Genomic DNA, 25,644 nt, shown 5'->3' with positions numbered 1-25,644 from the left:
AAAGAGAAAAATATCCAAAATCAATAAAAATCATTAACAAATTTTCGAGAAGGTGTTACTATTGTCTTCCCATAGAAAACAATATTAACGGTATATCATGTTGTAAAAGAAGTTGGCATATGTTAGGAGTCATACAAAAATATCCCCTCTAAAAATACACAAGGACACGATCTAAACATTGACTTAATACAGAGGACAACAAAAAACAACAAACTGAAACGGCGGTAGGTGATCCACTTGGGTTTCCGTTACCACTTGTGGCTCCTGTTATAATGTCATATTCATAATACGTCGATGAATAAAACAACAACCAGGGAATACCGAAATGTTATAAAACCCATACTTTCAACCAAAAAATCGTTACAAAAAGAAAGAAAAAACATGAACAAAGATTTTTTTTACATGGAGATCCTTGAAACAGTGCAAGGACAATACGACCAGATGTTTCGGAAGGATGAGCTTGTTCTGCGTCATCGAAGGCACCCACCATGGCAATCTAGGTCAAATCCAAGTAATGTCACCTCCTCACACTGAGATCTCTGGTAGCGACAACAAAACCACAAGGTACACTAATGATCATTATTAATACATCGACCTTTATATAACACAAAGAAATAACCTATTTTTCAAATAGATATTGACGGCCATAAAAAAATACCCTTCCTCATCAACCTGAGTCTTTAAATACATGATAAATTGTTAAGCCTGTCAATGAATAGAATGCAATGGTGAAGCGTAAACAAAAACAAGAATTGTAGCTTATTCTAAATAACCAGAAATATTGTAAACACAAATAAATACTACATTGTTATTACCGGGTAGATTGTTAGCGTGTATTAACCCATTTCTGTTTAAGCGTACAATGGTTCGTTTGAGTTTACTTGGCAAAACTTATTCGCTTCTACAGAGTCTGTTTAACGTATCAGTATGTTCTTGCTAGATGCATATCTTTGGTAAGTAATCACGACGAGTGACATTTTTGTACAGAAAAACGTGGAATTTTCCTTTGTACCTGATTTTACACCGGGTTTGTTTGCCTCTTTGTGTCCTCAGTTGTTTGTTTTGATTGACTTACCATTATAAGTTTAGTCTGTTACCTCGGACAGGGCGTTCTCTTATGCTATACAGTACGTACTATAAATCTATAAAAACAATATCAACTTGTACACAACTAAATAGTAAGATATCTTATATAAAATGTATTTCCAAACTATATAAGAATGCTTTTTTTTATGATTTTATGATAATTATGTCAATTGTTTTAGTGTGTAGTACACCACCAAGTGCTTCCGTTTTTGTTTTTGTGTGTCGAAGTGCAAGCATTTTACAGATGTCAGAAATAATATTTAATTTAGTCCAAAGCAATCTATAATCTCATCTTCATACGTTTTGGTCCACTATGGTCATACCAAATGTCTATGCTATTTTTTTTAAATAGTTTCAAAACACACAGTAGCGTATTGCAGAGAAAATCAGTTCTAAACAGTCACAGTATTTCCAGTAGTCGCCATCATTTAATCGCGTTTATTTAACATATGAGAAGTTTATCTACCCCCCCCCCCCCTCTGTACCTTTATTCCTTTGACCCTGCTTGTGCCCTCAATGTTTAGAGAGTCTTCGCAGATCATCTGTGTGTTAGATATCTTATTTGTGATAGGGCACCCCGACAACCAGTGTTATCCCAGAGTAACATTTGTCCCACGTAGTTTAGTGGGTATTTACTCCCCTCGGGTACCCCGACAACCGGTGTTACCCCAGAGTAACATTTATCCCACGTAGTTTAGTGGGTATTAACTCCCCTCGGGTACCCGACAACCAGTGTTATCCCAGAGTAACATTTATCCCACATACTTTAGTGGGTATAAACTCCCCTCGGGTACCCCTGGTACTAGGATACCTGTTCATGCTTGTGACCCAGGTAGGAAATCGATTTGTAGTTTATTTATATCTCACCTGAGCACAATAAACACATATACACACATAGGATGCTCGTATTTACCGCTAGCTACCAGTGAAAACAGGATTTAACGCTAATTCAAGAGAGATTCCCTCGGATTAATTTTAATACCGTAAAAGGTAAGATACAGTAATCTTAACTATTGTCTTTTTATTGATGTACTAGGGTTTCAATTGTGCGTTGAGGCAGAGATGCAAATTAGAAAATATGTTTAGTTTTGAAACGATTTGTTTGAAAGTATATATGTTATTTTTCTTAATTGTATTGTCTATCTAGAAAATACAACACAGCTAGGCTACAATAATTACGTGCATTTAGTTAATATCTTCAGCAAACAATTTAGTTTGTCATGATGACTACTTTTTACAGCACTCGGTTTAGGGAAAAAACTATTACAGTCACTCTGTATAAGCTTCATATAGGTACATTGTATATTTTATATCCATTGTATGTATTATTTACATTACATATGAGATACATTGTATATAATATGTACATAAGTTACTAGGTAAATGATGCTTTCGTGGTAAATGCATACATTAAGTAAATTGAAAATACTATCTTAGTTGTATTGCGCAGTATATAAAAGGTACATTTTATTTTGGGTCCATACAGATATTAAGTAAATATTATATTTGGATTGTATATACTACATACATTATTTGTTAGGAACGTTAATTTTCTAGGTAAATGCATACATTACAGAAAGTGAAAATACTAGCTACATTGTATTTCACAGTTGCATTGTACATAGTAGGTACCTTTTTACTATGTACGATATATATTCCAGGTAGATGCATATACTAAATAAAATGTAAATATTAGTTACATTTTATCCACAGTTACACCGTATATACAAGTTAAATTATTTACCGTGTGCATTAGATATTCTTGGTAAATGCATTTATCAAAGTGTAAATACCAGCTACATTGTATATCATGATTACCTTGATTATACGATGAAAATTGGTCCGAATTGTTTGTTTTTACAATTTGATGTTTTCCACAGCAGACATCTATATGTAAAAATGTGAAACTTCTGGTGTTTGGGCAAAATGAATCTCGGACTAATACAAAAAATACGTTGTCCATAACAGTTTCAGTACACACAATAGGTCCAGGATACACACAGGGAATGCTAATATAAGGAACGAACATTGACGACTTCAGTACAGTTCATACGGTCACCCAGTAGAAGGTTTATCTAAACAGTTTGGCTACAGATATTATAATTATATCTCATCTTTTTACCTCCATTGTTCATATAGGATATTTTTGTAGTGGTACTGTTTTTCAAGGCATCCTCTCATAAACGTTTCCTTTGTTTATATTTAGACCTGATTTTGTCCTTTTTTACAGTTTAGTTTACATACCATTATTGTTTACCGTATTTATATAAAGCATACCATCTCCTGTTGTTGATTCGGCTGTCGTGCCATTTGTTTGTTCTCCTAATGACTTTTGTCCAAGAAGACGTGAGTTTCTGTTTTTCTTTTATCAAATAACTCGATAAACAAATACTGTATCAGTTCCTGTTTGTCTTCCTGAAGTGTAGTATGATTATGTTTGTATAGTGGCGTTTTATTAGTGCAGCAACAAAACTGGATTGACATTGAAAATGATTTATAACTGGAACAATGATTAACAGAAAAAAGAGGAATGTGTCTAATTCAACACTATGGATAGTGTGACAGTCGGACGAATAGTGACTCGATAACGATAATCGACTTTATAAAAACAACACAATATTTGCTATTGTTCGCCAGTCTGGTAATTTTAAAAATGTCAGTGGTTTAAGGTGTTATGTTATATGGTATAGTGTAGTGAATAGGAGTATTGTTCACATAATGAATGTGTGTCACGAATCCGAGTATCGGTTAATATATATTTATAAGGTTAATGCTGTGCAGATGTTAACATTTTCTGATGAAATTTATCTACAGAGATACAAAATGTGCACATACAGAACAAAAAACCGACAAGAAACACTTACATATTTGNCTCCCCCCACAAATTGAATATTAAATTTGTTGTTAACAACTGATTAAATTGATCAAAATGTCAACAACTCGTGTAAGTATTCATTTGTATCGTTTTTTATTAGCTTACGTTTTTATCAATGTTAATTATAAAACAAGATAAGATATACATGTTGTGCGAATCAAAGTCATAATACTCCGACAATATACGTAAAGATACTCGTATTTCTGTACATTTTTTCAAAGTGATGAGTTTGAAAAATCGATCTTTCGTTGAGCTTATTAACACTAAAACAAGTGAATCCTATGTACTTCACTAATTAATAAACAATGTGTTTACAACCTACAAGATGAGTGCGTGGGGGCTATATACAGTACAAATTTATCATACATGGTGTACTTTTACAAATGTTTATGCATGCTAACAGGACGTGTCATTGTATATTTTACTAGATCTGTATCAGGTAACGGAAAGGAATATGTAAGTGAACTTTAAAATTCGCAGCAACGTGTACCACTTTAATTCGATTATGTGAAATTATGTCATGTCGTGTCATGCCTGTACACTGCGTTGTAAATATACGACAGCAATATTGGACTTGATACATTGAGCGCTCCTGGCCCTTATGATTGTGTTCAGCAAGCATGACCCATTTGGATGTGCTAAAAATATATTGAGCGTACATGACCCTTATGATTGTGTTAAACGATACATTGAGCGTACATGACCATTTTGATTGTGTTAAACGATATATTGAGCGTACATCACACTTTTGAATGTGTTAAATAAAACATTTCGCGTACATGACACTTTTGAGTGTGTTAAATAATACATTTAGCGTAAATGACACTTTTGAGTGTGTTAAATAATAGATTTAGCGTAAATGACACTTTTGAGTGTGTTAAATAATACATTGAGCGTACAGGACCCTTTTGCTTATGTTAAACGATATATTGAGCGTACATGACACTTTTGAGTGTGGTAAATAATACATTTAGCGTAAATGACACTTTTGCTTGTGTTAAATAATACATTAAGCGTGTATGATCATTTTGAGTGTGTTAAATAATACATTTAGCGTACATGACCATTTTGATTGTGTTAAACGATAAATTGAGCGTACATTACCATTTTGCTTGTGTTAAACGATATATTGAGCGTACATGACACTTTTGAGTGTGTTAAATAATACATTTAGCGTACATGACACTTTTGGGTGTGTTAAATAATACAATTAGCGTACATGACACTTTTGAGTGTGTTAAATAATACATTTAGCGTTCATGACCCTTTTGATTGTGTTACACTGTAAACAATACATTGAGCGTGCATGATCATTTTGATTGTGTTAAACGATATATTGAGCGTACATACCCCCCTTGATTGTGCTATACAATGCATTAAGCTTTCTTGACCATTTTGAGTTCGTTAAACGAAATTCCGATTAGAGCGATTTCAGAAGAAAGGTTAACTAAAATTTATAGCAAATATCATAGAAAACATGGAGTGTACTTGAGAGAATAACACGACTGAATTCATGAAGAAAATTTAATGCAAAAGTTTGAAATATATTTAAATTAACCAACTAACTATTGTAGCTATGACTACAGAAAGAAAAAATATATGCAAACGATCTCTAAAGGGCATGCTACAGCATGTACCAATACTGATAGTATTACATTACGGTGAAAGTAGGTGATATCTGTACACCGTAATGAACATCCTGTAAAAGGTATGGTCGAATGAACACAGAAACATCACAGTGGTGAGACATTTATGGAATATAATCAAGACAGAATGGTTGTGTCGTATCAAAATGACAAAATATCTCAGAGGGCGTATTTATACGAGAGTGATCATTTACAGTGAAACTGTTGACACATTGGAACATACCTTTCTGAATCGGGTTGAATAGCTAAAAAGCCTGGCTGTGGTTGTTTCTTGTAAAAAATGTAAAAATCCAAATATCTACACAAAATCTACATTTGAATTATATAAAAAAAATTGTAAACATGCCTTATGCTCGCCTACTGGGATGAGTGTGTATCCCGGACACCGAGGAATGGTATTGAAATGTTTCTTTTTTCATATATAGTTAAAATACCATAAAATATGTTTACGATCTTATCGAGACTAACTTACTCAGCTTTATTTTTTTTTTAAAGTCTAATAAAAATATTTGTTTCTTTTAATTTCAAAGCAAGATTAATAAAAATATATTATGTAAAGACTAAAGTTAATGTATTTTCTAACCTAATTTGAATTTTTCGTTAAATTATATAAATATTAAATAGAAGATAAAGCTTACATATTTACTATAATATGTGTTATATATATACGTAAATTGATAAGTGGTAACTGTCAGAAGACATAAAAAATCTATCAATCAACTTTATCTTGATGCCTTTAACTTTGTCATAAAAACATGTACTGAAAGGTCGTATACCTTAACCATTACTTATATCGGTTTGTAAAAGAAAATCAATTTTAACATTGAAGTGAATACATTTTCATAAAATGTCACATACACATAAAGAAGTGGGTACTGTTTAAATAAATGTTAGATGTGCGTATCCTTCTGATCTAGATTAAATTTCGGGTAAATTCAATTTAATATTTGTCAAAATAAGCTTTAGGCATAAGATCCAGTATAATGAGTTGAACATCACATTGGGGTCGTTTACTTATCGGTGAAAATGGTTCAATGACGCAAAACGTTTACCTTGGCAAGTTAACACAAGATCTTGTTAGCCAAGAATGTTGTCATATAGAACTCCGTTAGTTGTAGGTGATCGACCTAGCTCTGTTTACTTCTACAACGCTATCATAACAATGTAAATATAGTTAAGGGTGTAAACAGAAATTTGGTGTGCTACCATCTTCATCAGTAAAAGTCAAACAACATAGCTAGCTTTTTCATCAATCGTTTATTACTTGTCAAAGGATGTTGTGCTTTCCCTAATAACAATCTGCAAAAGAAAGCGGAAATCGTTTGAGTTAAAAATGATCTAAATCAAAGGAACCCAAGGTAAAAGTCCTTATAAAACATCCATTTGATTTGGGGGTAAGGGAGTTATAAAAATCTCATTTTAGATTATGTATATAAATAGGTGAAAGCTATTATGAAGTTCCGTGTCAATACACTTTCTTAGAGAAATGTAACCTAAGCTACTCAAAACTATACTTTAATCATTATTGTAGGTCACAAGATACAGCTATGAATAGTTATTCGCTTTAATCTTGGCATTATGTCAATTATTCAAGAGATAATTTGCTCCTGCAACCTGTACTGACTTGCTATTTTGTTACACTAACATTCAAAAACAGATGTAGTGTGCAGTGTAATTCATATTTGGTAAACTGTAAGTGTAATCACATGTATGTGTGGCACCTTCGTCTTTCAAGGGGAAATTCATTTCCTAATTTCAACCGTCATGATTGTGTCATAAATCGCTTTATTAACAATGTTCCAGTATCAGTTATACTTTTACTCCTGGAATGAACGTTTTTGTTTCATGCTCGCACAAAATATCATCGTAGTTGATTAAATATATATCACTTTATTGAGTAAATTAGCGTATAAAATGTTTATACATAAAGTACCTAAATACATGAATATTGTATCTGTGTGACGTAAGAAGAAGACCTACCTATTAACATATTTTGTAGGCGCCTTATGATATTGTACAATCATGTAAAAAAAAAACCACTGATATGCTGATGTGTACTAGGATTTAATGTGATCATAAATATAGGATCTTGAATCAATACCATCATATTATTTTTTAATCAATTCTCTAATATTCCATAGAGCAAAAAGGAATGAGCTTCACATTCCCATAAGAAATAGAAATAACCTTGATATTCTTTCTATCAAATCATCAAATATCTTTGTTGTATTCCAGGAAAAAAATGTTATTTTTATCATTGTCAAGCTTGACGTCATGATCGTTGATTAAGTTGTGACATAAGAATTGATTTTACATAACTATAACGGAAAAAATACTGCAGGGTTGGAAATCCGGTACGGTAATTAAAGGGTACACAATTTCTCTTGAAATAATGTGAATATTTTTCTAATGAGAAAAATCCCTGTTAATCGATTGATCAACAGGGAAACAAAAAAGAGATCACCAAAATAGGACCAAAAAACGATGTACATGGAGACCATTTAATAGTACAGGGATAATAAGACCAGGTGTTCCGGAAGGCTACGCGTCTTCTGCGTCATCGATGACACCCAATATGTAAATATAACATGGATGTTATAACTACATTACAGGCACGTACAAAGTATGCTACTAGTACAAACTTAGTAGTTAGAATATTCAATGTTTTTCTATGAACTTTATATATATTGGGATCTCCTGAACATCCCTAGACATATTTATTGTAGTAGGTATATAGGGTGTGTCATTGCTCGATACAAGCCCAGAGTATTGAAGTGTTATTTACATTAACAGCCTGCCTGGTGTTTGGGTAAACAGGTTTTAGGTACATTTTATGGAGCTTTTAACGTGTAAGTGCTTATGAAAGTGAAATGACTCGTGTTATTGAAACCGGCATATAGATATCTCTGTTACTAGTCTGGTCAACTTACACTCATACAGCCTTGTTATCGCTACTTAATAAGTTAATATGATATTGATGTAAAATATTCAAATTATTTATAGCGAACACGGATTTGTTCTTCATCATCTGTGACACCGGATTTGAGGTTTAATCTGTTATTAGTCACATTTAATATTGAAAAGTCTTTCAACATAATACAATTGGAAAATAGTCTTCTTATTTAGACCCATTGGATTTTATGTTTGATAGATGATATATATTCTTCATCCAAATGATTTTTTAGTCAACAAAAAAGCAAAAAGTTATTAAATATATTTTTCACAATAAGAAAATAGTAAGCTAACAAAGTGTCATTAAAAGAACTGAACGCAATGAGAAACATGCCACAAGTCTGATGAACTAAGAACATAGTGATCGTATAGTAATACTAATATTTATGGAATTTGGAGTAAAAATGCTCTGCGTTATCAAAAACTTCATTGATGCAACACAGATGATTTAATTGGATCAATTAATAGATCAAACAAGTAAGGAAGCATCTATTTAAAAATTAAGCATCTCGATGCAGAAAGGCTAAGAAACTTACCATTTTACTGATCTTATGGCCTTATCATTCAATCAGGATTGAACATATATTAAGCTGCATCTAACGGATTAAAATGACAACCTCGCTTGTATTTGTATTGGGTCCAGGTGCTTCCTGTTATGTTAATGTGCTTGAGCTGGAAATAAACAAACGATGAATTAATTAATCAATTAATCAAACATAACAACACCGATACAATTTAACACATATGTGGAATATTTATTATCTCGTGATAAACTCACTCCCGTAAACTAACAGACATTACGTAGTGAATGGCAACCAGCTATCTATCGTATTTTAAAGTAATGGACAGTCAGTACCGACCACTTGTAAAACTACTTTTAGATAAAACGATAAATCACAGGTCTATTTTGTGATGGGGTTGTTTACTCGGCAGTGTGATCCATTGTAAACCTCAAACATGACCTACAACCACATGTTGCCATATACAACAAATACCATCCCACCAGATCACTAGATATACAACAAATACCATCCCACCAGATCACTACATATCCAACAAATACCATCTCACCAGATCACTACATATACAACAAATACCATCTCTCCAGATCACTACATATACAACAAATACCATCTCTCCAGATCACTACATATACAACAAATACCATCCCTCCAGATCACTAGATATACAACAAATACCATCCCCCCAGATCACTACATATACAACAAATACCATCTCACCAGATCACTACATATACAACAAATACCATCCCCCCAGATCACTACATATACAACAAATACCATCTCACCAGATCACTACATATACAACAAATACCATCTCTCCAGATCACTACATATACAACAAATACCATCTCTCCAGATCACTACATATACAACAAATACCATCCCACCAGATCGCTACATATACAACAAATACCATCCCACCAGATCGCTACATATACAACAAATACCATCCCACCAGATCGCTACATATACAACAAATACCATCCCACCAGATCGCTACATATACAACAAATACCATCCCACCAGACCACTACATATACAACAAATACTATCCCACCAGACCACTACATATACAACAAATACTATCCCACCAGACCACTACATATACAACAAATACCATCACACCAGATCACTACATATACAACAAATACCATCCCACCAGATCACTACATATACAACAAATACTTTCCCACCAGATCACTACATATACAACAAATACTATCCCACCAGACCACTAGATTTATAATAAATGGTAAGCAACAATTATTTTGTTTGCAAATCATTGCAGCAGGCCGTTAATAGTAAATCATGACTACATCATATGACCATTTCAGCATTCAGGGGGCTCATCAGTGATACTTAAAGTCAACACTCTAGTCAACTATATAGCTATCTCTTCCAATCAGGAATCATGAGTGGTACTCAATACAAAAGAATGGAAACTCCACGTTCTAAGCAATTCGAAACCTACGTGGAGACACAACGACTTGGGGAAGCTTCCTATACCACCCATTGCAAAGATACAAATTCACACCTTTTGGCTACAGCAGATAATCTATCCTTGAACTGGTATTAATTATAATAATAATTCGAGGTTCTTATATACCGCTTAAACACAACCTAGTTAGTTGGTCATCTCAAAGCGGTTCACAAATCACTATCCGTGGTTATAGGGCCTTTGCAACCAGCCAATATCTTCCTCAACTCCCTGGGGAGCATACAGCTGGGGCTGACATTTCGGCGCTCACAGATAGCATTTAGACTGTTCTTGTAGTCAGCATTCGATATCTATTACAAAAAATGAGTTTTTCGGAGAAGGATATTGAAAACCGAATCTACTACGATATTTGGTTTAACAATACTTGATGAATATTTATTGTGCAAGCGACATTAATGCCTTAGTGGTACCAAATTAATAACATGACAACAGGCTGCGTTATAATTTCACATGGTAACAACAAAATGTAAAAAAGTTTCAATATTTAAAACGAAAGATACATTGAAATAAATTCTACACAATATCAATTATTTTTCAATACTATATTTCTGGTTTTATTTGATTTATAAATATACATTGCTACACTACCAGTCAGCCAGTATTTGGTCGAAGTTGTTTATCTATTTAGAACTTTAAACCTTTGAATAGAAGAGTACGTGCCATAAACTGTTGGTCATTTTCGTTTTAAAAGGAAGAGCTGTAGTATTTGAATCAAAGTTTAATTTACAAGATTACACGATTCCTAGCAAATCCATTAAAGCTGAACTTAAGTCACTTTCTTTGATTTTTCCTCTCTGAATATATTGATTTTTCAATTACAAAGCGCTGGCCCTTCAAATAACGCCTTGACTAATCTACGGTCTCTATATAAATTGTTTTCACTTAGCACTCTATTTAATTACATGTACTTGGCATGAACATTTAAAAATTCCTGAAAATAACCCGGAGGGACTAAATTACCTTTATATAATGGTAGTCACGTGACATCTGGCCACAGGCTAGCCCCAGGATCGGCGAGAAATCTTCAAAACCAAAGTCCAAAATTGTATTATTCAACTAAATATTTCAAAACGTTGTGAAAAATTCCATATATTTTGGCTCCTCTGAGTAGAAAACTTTGAATTGAAAGCATTATGCTTTTGTAAGATTTTACTGATTCCTTTCGTTTTCCTGTTACTCTGCAGTTTTGTGGAAGGACTAGGGATGTCGCATCCCCCATAATGTCATTGGAGATGACTGATGTGGTTCCCCCACATAATGTCATTAGGGATGACTGATGTGGTTCCCCTACATAATGTTATTAGGATGACTGATGTGGGTCCCCTACATAATGTTATTAGGATGACTGATGTGGTTCCCCTACGGAATGTCATTAGAGATGACTGATGTGGGTCCCCTACATAATGTCATTGAGATGACTGATGTGGGTCCCCTACATAATGTCATTGAGATGACTGATGTGGGTTCCCTACAGAATGTCATTGAGATGACTGATGTGGGTCCCCTACAGAATGTCAATTGGGATGACTGATGTGGGTCCCCTACATAATGTCATTAGGATGACTGATGTGGGTCACCTAAATAATGTTATTAGGATGACTGATGTGGGTCCCCTACATAATGTCATTAGGATGACTGATGTGGGTCCCCTACGGAATGTCATTAGAGATGACTGATGTGGGTCCCCTACGGAATGTCATTGGGATAACTGATGGGGGTCCCATTCATAATGTAATTAGGGATCACTGATGTGGGTCCCCTACAGAATGTCATTGGAGATGACTGATGTGGGTCCCCTACGGAATGTCATTGGGATAACTGATGGGGGTCCCATTCATAATGTAATTAGGGATGACTGATGTGGGTCCCCTAAATAATGTTATTAGGATGACTGATGTGGGTCCACTACATAATGTCATTAGGGATGACTGATGAGGGTCCCCTACATAATGCCATTAGGATGACTGATGTGGGACACCTACATAATGTCATTAGGGATGACTGCTATGGGTCCCATACATAATGTCATTAGAGATGACTGATGTGGGTCCCCTACGGAATGTTATTAGGGATGACTGATGTGGGTCCCCTAAATAATGTCATTAGGATGACTGATGTGGGTCTCCTAAATAATGTTATTAGGATGACTGATGTGGGTACCCTACATAATGTCATTAGGATGACTGATGTGGGTCTCCTAAATAATGTTATTAGGATGACTGATGTGGGTCCACTACATAATGTCATTAGGGATGACTGATGTGGGTCTCCTACGGAATGTCATTAGGGATGACTGATGTGGTTCCCCTACATAATGTTATAAGGATGACTGATGTGGGTCCCCCACATAATGTCATTAGGGATGACTGATGTGGGTCTCCTACGGAATGTCATTAGGGATGACTGATGTGGGTCTCCTACGGAATTTCATTAGGGATGACTGATGTGGTTCCCCTACATGATGTTATAAGGATGACTGATGTGGGTCCCCCACATAATGTTATTAGGATGACTGATGTGGGTCACCTACATAATGTCATTAGGATGACTGATGTGGGTCACCTACATAATGTTATTAGGATGACTGATGTGGGTCACCTACATAATGTTATTAGGATGACTGATGTGGGTACCCTACATAATGTCATTAGGATGACTGACGTGGGTCACCTAAATAATGTTATTAGGATGACTGATGTGGGTACCCTACATAATGTCATTAGGATGACTGATGTGGGACACCTACATAATGTCATTAGGGATGACTGATGTGGGTCTCCTACGGAATGTCATTAGGGATGACTGATGTGGTTCCCCTACATAATGTTATAAGGATGACTGATGTGGGTCCCCTACATAATGTTATTAGGATGACTGATGTGGGTCCCCTACATAATGTCATTAGGGATGACTGATGTGGGTCCCCTACATAATGTAATTAGGGATGACTGATGTGGGTCCCCTACAGAATGTCATTGGAGATGACTGATGCGGGTCCCCTACGGAATGTCATTAGTGATGACTGATGTGGGTCCCCTACATAATGTCATTGAGATGACTGATGTGGGTCCCCTACAGAATGTCATTGGAGATGACTGATGCGGGTCCCCTACGGAATGTCATTAGTGATGACTGATGTGGTTCCCCTACATAATGTTATAAGGATGACTGATGTGGGTCCCCTCCATAAAGTTATTAGGATGACTGATGTGGGTCCCCTACGGAATGTCATTAGGGCTGACTGATGTGGGTCCCCTACGGAATGTCATTGGAGATGACTGATGTGGGTCCCCTACAGAATGTTGGGTCCCCTACATAATGTCATTGAGATGACTGATGTGGGTTCCCTACAGAATGTCATTGAGATGACTGATGTGGGTCCCCTACAGAATGTCATTGAGATAACTGATGTGGGTCCCCTACAGAATGTCATTGGAGATGACTGATGTGGGTCCCCTACGGAATGTCATTAGGGCTGACTGATGTGGGTCCCCTACGGAATGTCATTGAGATAACTGATGAGGGTCCCATTCATAATGTAATTAGGGATGACTGATGTGGGTCCCACTCATAATGTAATTAGGGATCACTGATGTGGGTCCCCTACAGAATGTCATTAGGGTTGACTTCTATGGGTCCCCTACGGAATGTCATTGAGATAACTGATGAGGGTCCCATTCATAATGTAATTAGGGATGACTGATGGGGGTCCCCTACAGAATGTCATTGAGATAACTGATGTGGGTCCCCTACAGAATGTCATTGGGGTTGACTGATGTGGGTCCCCTACGGAATGTCATTGGAGATGACTGATGTGGGTCCCCTACGGAATGTCATTGAGATAACTGATGAGGGTCCCATTCATAATGTAATTAGGGATGACTGATGTGGGTCCCATTCATAATGTAATTAGGGGTCACTGATGTGGGTCCCCTACAGAATGTCATTAGGGTTGACTGCTATGGGTCCCCTACGGAATGTCATTGAGATGACTGATGTGGGTCCCCTACAGAATGTCATTAGGGTTGACTGCTATGGGTCCCCTACGGAATGTGATTGAGATAACTGATGTGGGTCCCATTCATTATGTAATTAGGGATGACTGATGTGGGTCCCACTCATAATGTAATTAGGGATCACTGATGTGGGTCCCCTACAGAATGTCATTAGGGTTGACTGCTATGGGTCCCCTGCGGAATGTCATTGAGATAACTGATGTGGGTCCCATTCATTATGTAATTAGGGATGACTGATGTGGGTCCCCTACAGAATGTCATTGAGATAACTGATGTGGGTCCCCTACAGAATGTCATTAGGGATGACTGACGTGGACCCCCATGTGTCTTCTGTTTAGGGTCCATACAAAAAAACAAGTTTACCTGCTGCCCCCACAGCCACACTTGGGACCTATCGCTTTTCCTTACACTACACGTTCCTATCAGTGATATATTCCTAGGTACCCGTCTCCTACTGACCTTAGCGGTTGCGAGGATGTTTAATTCCAAACATTCTGTGTCGAAACATTAATTGGCTCATAGTCTGTCTTCTACATATTCGATATAACTATCTGTCATTTGATCTTAAATGTATTGATAATATTAGAACTTCAAAAGAAACAACCCATTCTTACGTACTTTTTACTTTCTATATTAGGTACTAGCCCAGTATTCGTCATAATGCCCATACTCGAAATATCACATTTATTATTTTATGTCGGTGTGTGCTATAACCAACACCTCTAAGTTTATTTACAGTACGTGTTCACGGGAAGAAGCATTTTTTAATCTCCGTCCTCAAATGTTGTAAAGTGTTTTCAAAATTGTTAACATGTTTAAACAAAATACCAAGGTTAAGAAATAAATCCTGGGTTCTTTTCTAATCAGTCAGTTCTGTAAAGAATGTATGTAGGTGATTGGTGTTCGTTTGTTGACAGTCATACATCAAGGTTGTCACCATCCGTCATCAAAGCAAACATGATAAAGACAAACCGACATTCGGGCCTGATCTACTTGCTCATTTGGAGAGTTTTTATGACCGAGTTGAAGTAAAAGTGCTATCATTACACTTCAGATAAAATATATCATCCGTCATAACTATATTAATGTAGTCTATTCGTGCCATCCTGTCGTCTATAAAGCACTATTATTTTATCTGGATCAGGCCAATAACATGTTCAGGACATATCATAATGTAATGAAATATAACATGTATAAACAGGAAAATTAACAACTCAGAATGTCAAATTGATGTGAACTTCGACTGAATATTAATTCTGACTATTTATTGTGCGTGACTGCATGTTGTTTGGACAGACATCCTTCTTTTAATGTCCTGTTATCGTTATCGCTTTAAATACGAAACAAACAAGCGCCAAACTGACAATGACACAAGTCGAAACAGAAAGCCAAACAGAGTAAACGTTTAGTGTGTATATGACCGTTCCGGCCATTTTGGACAAACCGATGGTACTTCCGGTCAAAATATAAATTATCATTTAACTACATGGTAAAGGGATGCTGTCATCGTGTTGCAATTCTGTCTGCAATTAATATTCAGTTATTTTGGTTCAAGATGCACACAATCACGCATACGCACGCACACACACACACACGCACACACAAACATATTTGTCTCATTACAGGAAAAAACAAAGGCGCTCTGTAATGACAACTTTCCCTGTAACTTAATATGTAACAAATATGGCTTGATTACGTATCTAGAAACTGGAAATTAGGTCGATTTGACTCCCAATTTAGATTTTTTTAGCATTATAAAACGATCATTATTAGCCTGTTATAAACCGTTCACTATCATATTTCGTACAATCAAACACCTGTGTCATATTTATTTCACGTCTGTTACATAGATACGAGACTGAGTATGATTTATTGTACGATTAAATGAAATCACGTATCACCTTACCACGCCCATTTTAGGTAGATTACAACATAATAACCCAAACCATACCCTTGAATCCGGAGAGTAGGCATTCGAGATGTAATGGTTCTGAAGTATATGTGTACAACGGGATATAAAGTCAGACGGAAACAAGTGCTGAAACAGTCTCTTTTCGTCTGCAGGTGTGTTCTACTCAGTAATCACGATTTAATCCTCTACGTCAGACATACCTGAGACAACCTGTATCGACTATGTATTGGGTTATTTCTGACTTTCGGCCTAATGATCTTAACATCTTTCAACCAATACATTCTTAAGTGGTTAATGTTCCGGCTGGATGTTTGGCGCATCATGATTGCTTTTAATATTGGGGTTTAAACTTCTTTTTAAAGTAACGATGGATCTTAAAAACTTTTCTGTGCAAATAAAAGACGTGATTTCTTGTCCATCCATACTTTTAAGTGACGCATTTTGATTCAGATAATTCAATTCGATTTGTCGGTGTCAACGGCGACATTGGCATATTAAATAGTCATACAGCTCATAATGAAACACAATACCATAACGAGGAGCTGTTGGAACATTTGAATGCAATTTGTCCCTTATATATATATATATATCTTATGCATTGAACACCTCTGTCAAAGGCAATAAAACAAAACAAAAAAGGCAACAAAACATTAAGATATCCTATTAATTTTAAACGGTTCTGAAACACTACATATTACATTTATGATAAATATGTTGTGTGACGAATAATTGAAGTATCAATATTTTCGAATGAGTCTGGTATGTTAGATAGTATTTTGCTCAAAGGATACGTCTCCATTGTTCTAACTTTCATATCCAATGCGAGAAAATACCCTGATAACGTACTGACCTCTCAAGATTATGGTAGGACTAATTTTTAATCTGAAACCACATGTTATACATACGCTTCGTCAAGGTCGTATCCTGTCTGTTTTTCAGATGATGAGGTAGGCGTAGAGGAAAGAGAGTTGACCGAGAAGTTGACCCGTCTTAATGCAGAAGTCGCAAAGGCTAACGCTGACCTATCCGAGGCACTCCGATTGTCAGCCGAAACCGAAAGTACAGCCGTAAAGGCACAGCTAGCAGCGGAGAGGGCAAAGGAAGAGGCCAAACGAATAGAAGAGGAGCTCGAACTGAAATCAAAAGTAGAGGCCAAACGAAAGATTGAACACCAGAAAAAGATGGACATCCTCCAAAAGCAGAAGGAGGAGGAAGACCGAATGGAACTGGAAACAAGAAGGCAGAAAGAAATTGAATGGAAACGGAAGGAATTGAACGCTGGCGAAAAAGGACCAGTTTGGGAAAAATGGCCGACCCACGAGTAAGTAAATTAAACTAGATACTCTACCTTTTATATAAATTAGCTATGACCATTAGTTTTAAATTACCAGATATCTTCTATTCCTTCTTTTGTAATATGTAAAAGCTTACCTTTTTATTTTTACATATTTTGTTTATCATATACATGAAGCCATAGCTTTTTAATGCACTTTGAGGTAAAAGATATCAGGTCAAAAATTAAATGTTAAAGACTTGACGATGATCAAAGAAAACAGTTTTCGCGATTATTCACAAACATTCTCGGTAATCGGATTAAAGGGGAATATGTTGACTTGCTAAACTGTAAACTTCAAAAACAGCACTTGTAATGGAAGCAAAACTCCGGTATTTACGTTACAATGTTATATTTCATAAGATTGATACTTTATATTTGTTTGTAATAGTTGCAAAATTATCATTGAAACAAGCAATAGTCTAGTTTATTTGCGTTCCGCTACATGTTGGTATATTTCTTCGATCGATTGTGACATCACAAATGCTTGTAAAGGTTACATGTGGTTATCTGTCTAATTATTGAAAAAAGTGCACATACCTTGGTTGAGCATGTTAAATGATTACTGAATGTCATTCATGTCGTTTAGAAAACTAAATTCATATTTATGAAAACTCAAACATTTAGCTGAAATAAGTGATGTATTACTATGCTTGTTCAATGACTATATCAGCCATCTTTACAGAAAGGTCAGTGGTATCCAAGGTAACAATTATGACGTAAACCTTATGCTAATAATGTCTTGCTAGGTCTTCATGCGGGTGGCGCTCTTCCCACAAACCTTTCTTTCTATCCAACCAAACAATAATGGACATTTTATGTTATACATTATACATAACAACAATGTTATATAGCAGCATCAGCAATCATTCAATAATTGCATAGCTTCGTGAAGGGAACGTGACAATACATTCAGTTATTGATATTACAAACCGTATTGTTGTGTACAGGTGCGTCTCGATAATCAATCCAACATAAGTGGATAGATCATATAACGGCTACATAGCTGGGAGAGTTTTGTAAAAGAAAAGGGCCAACCTGTCTCTCGAAACACTGACAACCATATAAGTGGGGATTGTTCCGCAGATTATATTACTCCGCCATATTTGTGTCACAGAAGAGCCAATTCGTCCCATAAAATATTGGCTTGGTAGTAACTTGGTTTTTCTTTTTGTTTGGGGTTTGATGTTCTCACAGCTGATCATATAACAAGTCATGTCTAGGGGGACACCACTGAAAACAAAGGGTAAAGAAGTGAGAAAAGAAAAGATATAGATCTTTAAGTGTTGTATGTGGGAGAGCAGACCAATGTTAGTGTCTGGCATGTCCTCTAAGCAGACGACACTGAAGAAAACCCCCGATCCTGCAGGGGATCCCACATCAGTCACCTCTTCTGATAACGTGTATAGGGATATAGCAGACCTATTCTTTCCCTCGAATTTGCAGGGCTCGGCGTTTCTACACGTTTGTGACATGTAAAAACATACGGGACCAAAACTTTTCAAACATAATCAATGAATTTAATTACTTGGAGTAATGTGATTTACGTTTTTCTGCTAAAGCAAGATAACACACAAAACTAAAACCCACAGTATATTGATTTAATCAGTGGATCTAGTAGTCCCAATTTTAATGTGAAAATCTCATTAAAATATACCAAGGTAAGATTCGGTCCATTATGCTATTACTAAAATGGTGTGGTATTCCAGGATCAACATTGTCAGCGACGCTCACGAGATTGGTGTTGGATGCATGGTGCGTGGCAATCCGGCTACATTCGACCAATCAAAGCTGGGGTTACAAGTCGTTGACCAGATGCAATGTAAAATGACATATGAAACACAAGAGGAACTCGTCAGTTGTGTCCTGAAACTGACCAACAAAGCAAACGAACAACAAAACTTCGAGGTAGAGTATCGATGTGTGTACGATTCTCTGTGATACTTGCCGATGTTTGAAACATTAAAGAGTTCTAATATTTTAAGATGGACATTGATATTTGCTCCATAAACGCCCCAATCAAATATTTTCCAATATCAACACTTATAACACACATGTAAATGTGACCGTAATGAAATATATGAGGGGTGAAATATGAGCGTATATTCCTTCTAAATTGTTTCAATCAAATCTTGCAAAAGTATACTTTAACGTCGAAAAATCGGTGAACTTGCTTTAACAGCGTTATCTTTGCGCTGAATGTAAGCTTATACATGCGGAAGAATGTACCGCATAGTTTTAAGGTATGCCCAATGTTTGCATCAAAAGTGTTTCCTCTAAAAATGTGGATAATGGGATGCACTAGCAAGATTTAACGAGGAAGTATTGATGGTGTCTCTTGTGACACTTACGTGATACACTAGGTACGTAGGAAAAGTGCAAAAAGTCGGTTATTGCTTAAAAAACGGATATTCGATTTAGTTCTGACAACAAATGTACGATTAATAGAATGCAAAAAATAAACGTCTGTTCTAATATATGTGATTTTGGTTATTTTAATGTTTAAGTGGAACATTAATTTGCATGCGATGTTATTAAGCAGTATTTCAGTAAAAAATGCATTGCGCTATTAAATGCGTCATAGAACAAAATAAAGTTCGGAAACTAACCTCCATTGAGTTATAAACTTGTATCAAGGAATTTCGTTTATTCACAAATCAGTTAAAAAATATACGCACTTTTTTTACTGTATTCTCCTTTCTGTTTTATAGGAGCCAATCTTTGTCGCAGTCCCGTTCCAGCTGTCTCGTTCATCCGCGTCGTCAAGGGAACCATTCATCAAAGCGGAAGTAGATGGCGAATGGAAGGAAATTCCTTCAAGGGAGGTCATCTTTGAAAGCTACAAGGTAGAACACCTCATGATGCGTTGTTTTAAAATTATGATAATAGCTTTTGCATTTGACTGAAAATTAGATAAAATAGTCAACCATTTAGTGTATAGCAACTTAATATATAACATGTTCCTATATATCTCTTATGATATGTTTGAGTAAAAGTTAAAAAGTTATCGCGGTGTGAAAATTCTCGCGATTTTCGCGTTGAAAAAAACCAATCCACACACGATTGATAGAGATATATAGATTTTATTTAACTATTGTGTATTTTTTAAATTCTTTAACAGTATTATATTTTTTTTATAAAGGATGTAAAGTTTGCCCAGGCAGAGATAAAGGGGCAGACAACCCTGGCTGTGATGACGAGGTATAAGAGTGATTACGTCACACTTTCGAAGCGGCCAACAAAGATAGTATCGTCATATGACCACCGCGTGACTCTTACCATCCTGAAAGACACTTTTAACGCGAAAGAGCTCTTCCGAATGCAGGTAAGGGAATAAATAACAGAGATGCTGTTACAGATAATGTTTTCATCTGACTGGAAAACCACAGCGTAAAACAAAGATTTAGAAGCAACTGATATACATGTACCTGTTCATCAACAACTTAGACTAACCTGTCTGGTTGCCGGTTTAGTGTCGCAATAAATGTAAGGTAAAGAATACCAACAGATTAAATTATATTATTACCACTATCACTATAATAAAATAAAACCTTTTCAAAAGAAATGTTTCAGAAAAATTACACAATGCCATGCATTTTAAAGAATTGTGGTTGTTCAAAATTTGAATGTTTGAAAAAAACACAAGAAAAAAACCATTAATAAAGCTGCAGGGGTCGAGCTGGGAACCATTACAAAGCCAATGCTTCACCAATGTTGACATACAGGAATTAGGCAAAAACAATATACAAGCACAGCAGTAAAATGAGTCTTCGATTTACGGGTCACAAAGCATACGAAAATACTGACAGGGGAAGTAACTCTGCGCCAGGACAAAATCCTTTAGGTTGCTACTGTATGTAAAAGGACTCTGAGTGATGCTCCTCTTTGCACTGATACAGTGATACGCTTTACCATAAATCCTTTATTGGGTATTGAAATGACAATGTTTTCTTAAAACATTGCATTTAAAGATAACATTTCAAACCATTTTTATTATTAATTCATTTATTGATTATTGCATTCATTCGTTACCATAATTTAGGTCCAGCCTGTGGATTCCGCTACTATTAGTGACATGCAAACAAGACGGAGGGAATGTAAAGGTTTATTAACCTCCAGTCCTATTCTACAAACCGACTGGGAGTCCACCACCTTTGCTAAACCTATCACGGTGAGTCTACATGGCACGTAGATTGTTATACCTATCACGGTGAGTCTACATGTCACGTAGATTGTTAAACCTATCGCGGTGAGTCTACATGTAACGTAGATTGTTAAACATATCACGGTGAGTCGACATGTAACTAGATTGTTAAACCTATCACGGTGAGTCTCCATGTACCGTAGATTGTTCAACCTATCACGGTGAGTCTACATGTAACGTTGATTGTTAAACCTATCACGGTGAGTCTACATGTAACGTAGATTGCTTAACCTATCACGGTGAGTCTACATGTAACGTAGATTGTTAAACCTATCACGGTGAGTCTACATGTAACGTAGATTGCTAAACGTATCACGGTGAGTCTACATGTAACGTAGATTGCTAAACGTATCAAGGTGAGTCTACATGTAAAGTAGATTGCTTAACCTATCGCGGTGAGTCTACATGTAACGTAGATTGTTATACCTATCACGGGGAGTCTACATGGCACGTAGATTGTTATACCTATCACGGTGAGTCTACATGTCACGTAGATTGCTAAACCTATCACGGTGAGTCTACATGTAACGTAGAATGTTAAACCTATCACGGTGAATCTACATGTAACGTATATTGCTTAACCTATCACGGTGAGTCTACATGTAACGTAGATTGTTAAATCTATCACGGTGAGTCTACATGTAACGTAGATTGCTAAACGTATCAAGGTGAGTCTACATGTAAAGTAGATTGCTTAACCTATCACGGTGAGTCTACATGTAACGTTGATTGTTAAACCTATCACGGTGAGTCTACATGTAACGTAGATTGTTAAATCTATCACGGTGAGCCTACATGTAACGGAGATTGCTAAACGTATCAAGGTGAGTCTACATGTAAAGTAGATTGCTTACCCTATCACGGTGAGTCTACATGTAACGTTGATTGTTAAACCTATCACGGTGAGTCTACATGGCGCGTAGATTACTAAACCTATCACGGTGAGTCTACATGTAACGTTGATTGTTAAACCTATCACGGTGAGTCTACATGGCACGTATATTGTTAAACCTATCACGGTGAGTCTACATGGCACGTAGATTACTAAACCTATCACGGTGAGTTTACATGTAACGTAGATCGCTAAACGTATCACGGTGAGTGTACATGTCACGTAGATTGTTAAACCTATCACGGTGAGTCTACGTTACATGTAGACTCATCGTGATAGGTTTAGCAATCTACTTTACCTGTAGACTCACCGTGATAGGTTTAGCAAGCAACGTGCCATGGAGACTCACCGTGATACGTTTAGCAATCTACGTTACATGTAGACTCACTGTGATAGGTTTAACAATCTACGTTACAGGTAGACTCACCGTGATACGTTTAGCAATATATGTTACATGTAGACTCACCGTGATAGGGTTAACAATCTACGTTACATGTAGATTGTTAAACCTATCACGGTTAGTCTACATGGCACGTAGATTACTAAACGTATCACGGTGAGTCTACATGTAACGTATATTGCTAAACGTATCACGGTGAGTCTACATGGCACGTTGCTTGCTAAACCTATCACGGTGAGTCTACATGTAACGTAGATTGTTAAACCTATCACGGTGAGTCTACATGTCACGTAGATTGTTAAACCTATCACGGTGAGTCTACATGTCACGTAGATTGTTAAATCTATCACGGTGAGTCTACATGTAACGTAGATTGTTAAACCTATCACGGTGAGTGTACATGTCACATGTATTGTTAAACCTATCACGGTGAGTGTACATGTCACGTAGATTGTTAAACATATCACGGTGAGTCTACATGTAACGTAGATTGTTAAACCTATCACGGTGAGTCTACATGTCACGTATATTGTTAAACCTATCACGGTGAGTCTACATGTAAAGTAGATTGCTAAACCTATCACGATGAGTCTACATGTAACGTAGATTGTTAAACATATCACGGTGAGTCGACATGTAACGTAGATTGTTAAACCTATTACGGTGAGTCTACATGGCACGTAGATGGCAAATGTCCGTGAAAAGTAAATGTCCTTATTGCTGCAGTTGGTTTTGAGCATTTAGGGCAGTTAAGATAGATTATGGATAACCAATAGCACAAAAAGGTGCAAACAATGAATCAGTGTAATTTCCAGCAGTTCCATGACAAAAAACAAAATATGTATTTTTCAGGTAACATGATTGGCGAGGGGAGGGGCTAGTTTAAGAAACTAAAACATTGTTATTCAGACCAATTTTATTCATTTTTGCATTATATCTTAGGTCTTAGGAGCTTCGGCGCGTAAGGATGGGATATTTAAGTGCATTCGAGTGGGAAAAAAATGTTAGAGTCGGAGGAACAAACTAGGGTTGGTTTGAGTACCTGAATTACACATATTTATTTGGCCCAATGAATAGTTTCCTTCACGTACGTTAAACTATTATTTATTAGTTTTCCCCTGTTTCTTGACGTTTTCGATTGATATTCGATTTACCTAAGTTTTCTGTGTATAGTATTTGTAACTGCCACAATAACTGCCACAATCACAGTGTCCCCGTGTTTGTTGAGAGATGTTATAATTGTCAGTCTTAGTACTCTTGTTATCTATTTCTGTCGGAGGTAAGGTAAGGTCATTTCAGCTGTGTTTTTCGAACGTGTCTATCATATATTCACTTGACAATTGTACAGGTGACCATCCCATGTCCTCCGAATCCTGCGAAAGCCAGAAAGCTGGCACAAATTCGGAAGATGAAGGAGGAGAAAATGAAACACCCCGTCAGGGCTCCGGTCATTGATTTTGAGAAGGAGGCAAGGAAAGAGGAGGAGAAGAAAAAGGCGCGTCAGCAGAAAGAGACGCAGATGGCAGAGGTGGAGAAAGTGACAACGAAATGGTACATGGGGGAGTACGGCCATAATGACGGTAACTACATTTATCTACAAACGTGACATACTTCGTTCACTGGCTTAAGTTAAGGGTACCATCACGATATCATAACCAGTGTTACTACTGTGTAATATGTGTTCCACTCCTTTTCAAGACATATAGTCCATTAAAAGCTGTGATGCATTGAACATGTTTCAAAACATGCAACTTAACAAAGGAATCAGAAAAAACACTGCAGTGCTGGAACTCAGCACGTTTACATTGTGATGCCTACATTTTACCAATGTTTTCACCGTTGAATTGTAGATGTAAAGCATCGAATTGAGCGTCTAACATATGGAACGCAATGGAGATTACTCCACGTAGAATATCAATGATAAGGTGGTTATAAATGATGCTGTTGTACCTTATCAGCATGACACGTGTCTATCGTATTCAGAACACCTAGCTATAACATACCGAAAATAGCGAACACACACAACAAAGAATGCAGAAGTAAAAGCGTTTTATTAATCAACTGTTGTTGCAATCTGATAATAATGTATACTTACATTGATGAGTAAAACGATCCAATGGAAAAGAATCTCTGACATTTTGCAGACGACGAGAATGATCTGCTGCATTTCCTGTCCATGTCTCATACCGGGAAGTGGACCTACCATCCAGAAATCAAGGTTCAACAAGCCAAACTAGACCTCCTCCAGTTTACCTTAACACAGCCGTTTGAAAGGTCAGTGGGAACGTATTTACGTTGGGATCTTT

At 36.3% G+C, this 25,644-nt stretch overlaps 1 protein-coding gene across 1 annotated transcript in view; it reads left to right on the top strand.

Annotated features, from left to right (window-relative positions):
* Positions 1–25,644, top strand: part of LOC110448792 (death domain-containing protein 1-like) — a 71,951-nt gene that overhangs the window by 35,833 nt on the left and 10,474 nt on the right. The window contains exons 3-9 of the mRNA XM_021495236.1: positions 17,449–17,830; positions 19,552–19,750; positions 20,554–20,688; positions 20,985–21,167; positions 21,885–22,013; positions 24,687–24,918; positions 25,483–25,612. Of these exons, the coding sequence (XP_021350911.1) occupies positions 17,449–17,830; positions 19,552–19,750; positions 20,554–20,688; positions 20,985–21,167; positions 21,885–22,013; positions 24,687–24,918; positions 25,483–25,612 (1,390 nt within the window). The remainder of the gene's footprint in view (positions 1–17,448; positions 17,831–19,551; positions 19,751–20,553; positions 20,689–20,984; positions 21,168–21,884; positions 22,014–24,686; positions 24,919–25,482; positions 25,613–25,644) is intronic.

The sequence above is a fragment of the Mizuhopecten yessoensis genome, unplaced genomic scaffold (genome assembly GCF_002113885.1).
Source record: "Mizuhopecten yessoensis strain PY_sf001 unplaced genomic scaffold, ASM211388v2 scaffold4301_2, whole genome shotgun sequence".
Lineage (NCBI taxonomy): Eukaryota > Metazoa > Mollusca > Bivalvia > Pectinida > Pectinidae > Mizuhopecten > Mizuhopecten yessoensis.
Note: the sequence above shows the minus strand (reverse complement) of the source record. Positions and strands in the feature narration are given on the sequence as shown.